Source organism: Falco peregrinus, chromosome 5 (assembly GCF_023634155.1).
Source record: "Falco peregrinus isolate bFalPer1 chromosome 5, bFalPer1.pri, whole genome shotgun sequence".
Taxonomy (NCBI): domain Eukaryota; kingdom Metazoa; phylum Chordata; class Aves; order Falconiformes; family Falconidae; genus Falco; species Falco peregrinus.
Genome location: NC_073725.1, coordinates 31,435,452 through 31,439,480, shown reverse-complemented (window position 1 = coordinate 31,439,480; position 4,029 = coordinate 31,435,452). Strand labels below are relative to the sequence as shown.

General features: G+C 56.3%; 1 protein-coding gene across 1 annotated transcript; it reads right to left on the bottom strand.

Annotated features, from left to right (window-relative positions):
- Positions 1–478: 478 nt before the first annotated feature.
- On the bottom strand, positions 479–1,039 carry FERD3L (Fer3 like bHLH transcription factor). The gene has a single exon (XM_005235638.1). The coding sequence runs from the start codon at positions 1,037–1,039 to the stop codon at positions 479–481; it is 561 nt and encodes a 186-aa protein (XP_005235695.1).
- Positions 1,040–4,029: the final 2,990 nt, after the last annotated feature.

Below are 4,029 nucleotides of genomic sequence, written 5' to 3'. Positions count from 1 at the left end.
AGGTTAAAATGCGCACGCCGGGGTTGTGCCGGTCGCCGGCGGGCAGCGGGGCGGGCAGCTGGAGCCCCTGGAGCCCCTGGAGCCCCGCTCTGCCACGGCAACGGCTCCGCGGCCGCGGCCGAGCCTTCCTCGGAAGCAACAAATGGCGAAAGCTGTAGAGCAAGCGGGCGCCGCAAGAGAAACCCAAGGGCCTCAGACCTGCATTTTCTTCCCTTCCCTTTACGCAAATTATATATATTAGCAAATCTACACATGCGGAGCCTCTCCACCCCTCCCCACTCCTGCCCCCGCCCCCAGCGCACGCTTCCCCAAAGGCTCCTCGTTCTGCATCCCGCACCTCCGCCGTCCTGGCTGCGGTGAGAAGCCAAGGCAGGAGCCACAGCTCCTGCGCCCCGAGGAGACAGGCGCCGGCGCCACCTGCTCGGTGCCGTGCGGGGTGCCCGGCCCCCAGCCCCGTCCCGCCGGGCCCCGGCGCTCCCTAGCTCGCCTCCTGCCCGCCGCAGCCGCCCAGGAGCTCAGTCATGAAGGAGATGTACACTATGGCCAGGCGCAACGTCTCTATCCGGGAGAGCCTCTTCTCGTAGGCGAAGGTGGGCACCTTCTTCCTCAGCTGATCAAACGCTTCGTTGAGGTTGAACATCCTTTTCCTCTCCCGTATGTTGGCAGCCTGGCGCTGGGCGTAGGTGATAACCCGCTTTCTCCTGGGCCTGTCCAGGAGGGAAGCGCAGCGCATCCTCTCCTCCTCCTCTTCGTCTTCGGGATCTCCATCTCCGAAGGCAGCCAGGGGCAGCCCCCGGGCCATCCCCTCCCGGAGCGACAGGGCTCTGTCCCCGAAGGCAGGCCCGGAGGTGACTTCGCAGAGCCCCAGGCCCGGCCTGGCCCTGGGGGGAGCCTGGGGGGTGCCCAGGGAGAGGTCGGCTACAAAATCCAGCACCGAGGCGCCCAGCAGCCCCTCCGGGCAGGGCACTTGCGGGGCTCTGCCGTGCAGCTCATCCAGCAGCCCCGGGCGCTGGTGGGCTGGAAAGAGGCTGGCTGACATCTTACTTCAGAGAGGGCTTAATCTGGTCCCCCATCCCCAGCCCCGGCGGCGTTAATATTTATAACCCCCCGGATAACAGGATTAGCAGGGCTAGAAAGAGCGGCTGTAAAATTTCTCGCCGTGATGCTGATGAGAGGAGACAGGCAGCCCCCTCGGGGACGCGTGGATGCTCCCGAGAGAGAAGTCCCCAGCGAGTCAATCCTGTCACAGCGATCAAGGACAGTTCCTTCTTGGCAAAACCCTCCGCTCTTACCTGCTGAGCACTTTTGTCTCTTCTTACACACCCGCAACCAAACGATTTTCAGCCTCTTTAAAGCCCGCAGCCGCAAAGCCGGGTCCTCACTGGGCTTGTTTTCCTGCTTTCTGTCGGGATCTCTGAACCTTGAGAACCAGCCTGACAACTGATGTCAGGCAAGTGCATGTATGCTTTTAATGATGTCCTGAAGAGGGGACCTGCACGCAGAGGGTCACCGGGGAATGTTTACCCTGTATCCCAGCGCAATGGGAACTGAATGACAGGACCTCCATTAGCCTAAGTAAGCATTGTAGGGGACCCGATATTGCATTCCCAGTAGTAACTGTTGGAATCGTCTCTCCATTCCCCCTAAATCCCCTTCAGCTAGAGTTCAAACATCTTTCCGGTAAAAGGCAGCTTCGTAAAGCTCATTTCGGTTCAGGCAATCTCAAAGCACTTGCTTTGAAACACCTTCCTCCTGCCCATGAGTCGAGGATAAGCTGATCCTGTTCAGGGCAAGCGGTTGCTCTTACACCTTTGGCCGGTCGCAGACGGCGCACAGAGGAATCAGCCTGACTGCACGCACTGATAACGCGGGACACGTAGCGCAAAAGCAAAATATCGCGAAATGCCTATAAACACACCCGCACACCCGACACCGCCGAATACCTTTCTTTGATCAAGGTTTCCTTGGGGACGGACGTGGGGGATTGTTTTGCTTTTCTCTTGGGAGGCTGGAAGAAGTTAGGGCTCGTGTCTTCACCCTCCCACACCACGGACTGTCCCTAAATAAACAGCCCGGCCCCGGCAGTGCCTGGCAGTGTGGGACACGCCCGGGTTGAATCGGGTGGGTTTCCTTTGGCACCCCACTTGTGCACACCGGAGTGCCTGGCCGTCACCCCCGCGCTGCCTTCCTAAAGCCTCATCTTCGCCTTTGTCATGCATTGTCGCCACTCTCGCTTTGGGGCTAATTAGTCTCTAATTTCTAAAGGGATTTCAAAGCCTGACAGATCAAAGGAGGTGGGTGGGGGCGGCCGAAGGCTCCCGCTCCGCGAAAATCCTGCCCCTTAGCCGACGGGACCGCAAAAGTTTCTCACCGCGGGCCGGGATCTGCAGTCAGTTACAGCACAGCGAGCGAGCCACGCATCCCCTTTACCTGGGAAAGACGCGGCGGGAAAGACCCTTCCCCTCCCACTGCCCCCCGCCCCCCGCGCCCCCCGGCTCCGCGGGCCGTCGGTGGCGGTGGCGGGCCGGGCGCTGGCTGCGCGGCGCGGCGCGGCGCGGCGCGGTGCGGCGCGGAAGGTGAGCGGCCGCGCAGCTACCTTGGACAGCTCCGGGGCGGGCCGGCGGCGTGCGGGGGCCGGCGGCGCGGCGGCAGCGGGGCCCTGCTCTCGGCGGCCGCCCCGGCCCGGCAGCCCACCGCTCCCGCCCGGCCGCACCACCTCCGCTGCCGCTGCTCGGCGAGGGATCGGCGGCGCCGTGTCTGCTGTAACGATCTACCGGCGTGCCTCAGGCTAAATAAAGAGCGAGTAGCGGGGAGACCGCTTTTGTTCTTCCTAGAGGTTTCTTGGCGAGAGTCGCTCAGAGACGTGCTTACTGGTGACAAATACCGTTCATTAAAACACCTGGTGAATGAACTAATGAGGCAAAGAGGAGCTCTAAAACGTCTGTTAAGAGAAGCGTTGACTAGAGAGCACCCAAAAGTAACAGTGATTTGAAGAGCTCTACGTGTTGAGTGCTATATAAAAACCTCGGTGGAAGAAAGATCAGATAGACATTTATTATCGATCCGCAAAGGAATGTAACTTTCTTGAGCTCGTTTTAGGAGTGGTTGCAAGTATTTCGTTTAAAGACACGGAAGTATAAATTAAGGACAGATGCCAGCAAAGATGTGTCACCCCAGGGTGCAAAATTATCGGGGAAATACAAATACTTCAGATAATGAAAGAAATGAATGGAGAAACGAGATTTCATCATCTCTGTGTCAACCTTCACACGAATTTACCGTCGTGTGGGAAACCAGTGTTCAGAAGATGGTAGAGCAGCCCCTCACCAACGTGTCTTCAAAAAAAAAGTCCTGCTCACATGTCTAACTTCAGATTTTTGCAGGACACCAACTACAGAGGCGACTGGAACCAGAAGCACTTTATATTGCAAGAACATTTAGGGAGGAGGTTGTTGAGTCAGTACTGCACTGCAAAGCGATCTAACGTATAACATAGAAGATTAATGCAGGGTGTGCTTGTCACTGAATCCTTAAAGGAAGCACTAAAGCCAGGACTAAGCCAGGACTGGGAGGTCCTAGCAGCACAAGACTTGCAGTCGAGGTGAATCGTCCTGTCAAACTGATCCTTTTTATTGCTGCTTTGTTTTCTTCCCGCCCTCCCCCCCTATTTTCACTGAAATATTGGTTTTTTTCCTTATATTAAGTATTTTAAATTATGTACAATAAGCTCAGTGAACTGTGACTGGAGGTATGTTTTTGAACATTTTTTGATATTTGGTGATTTTTATCACATTGGGGAAACTGTGGAGCTGAGGCAATGCATAATGAATATCCAATGCTGCAGGGGACAGGTTTGCAGTGCACAGACAATGCAACAATGCAGGGCAAGCAGGAGCAACTCTCATGAGAGGCTGCTTTATACTCTGAAATCTCAGACCAGATTAGGTGCTCAAATGTGCATTCTAGATTTGTTTTGACTAAAAATAAAGTTTGATCTATGATTGTTTACCTTCCCTCACCCACCTCTTA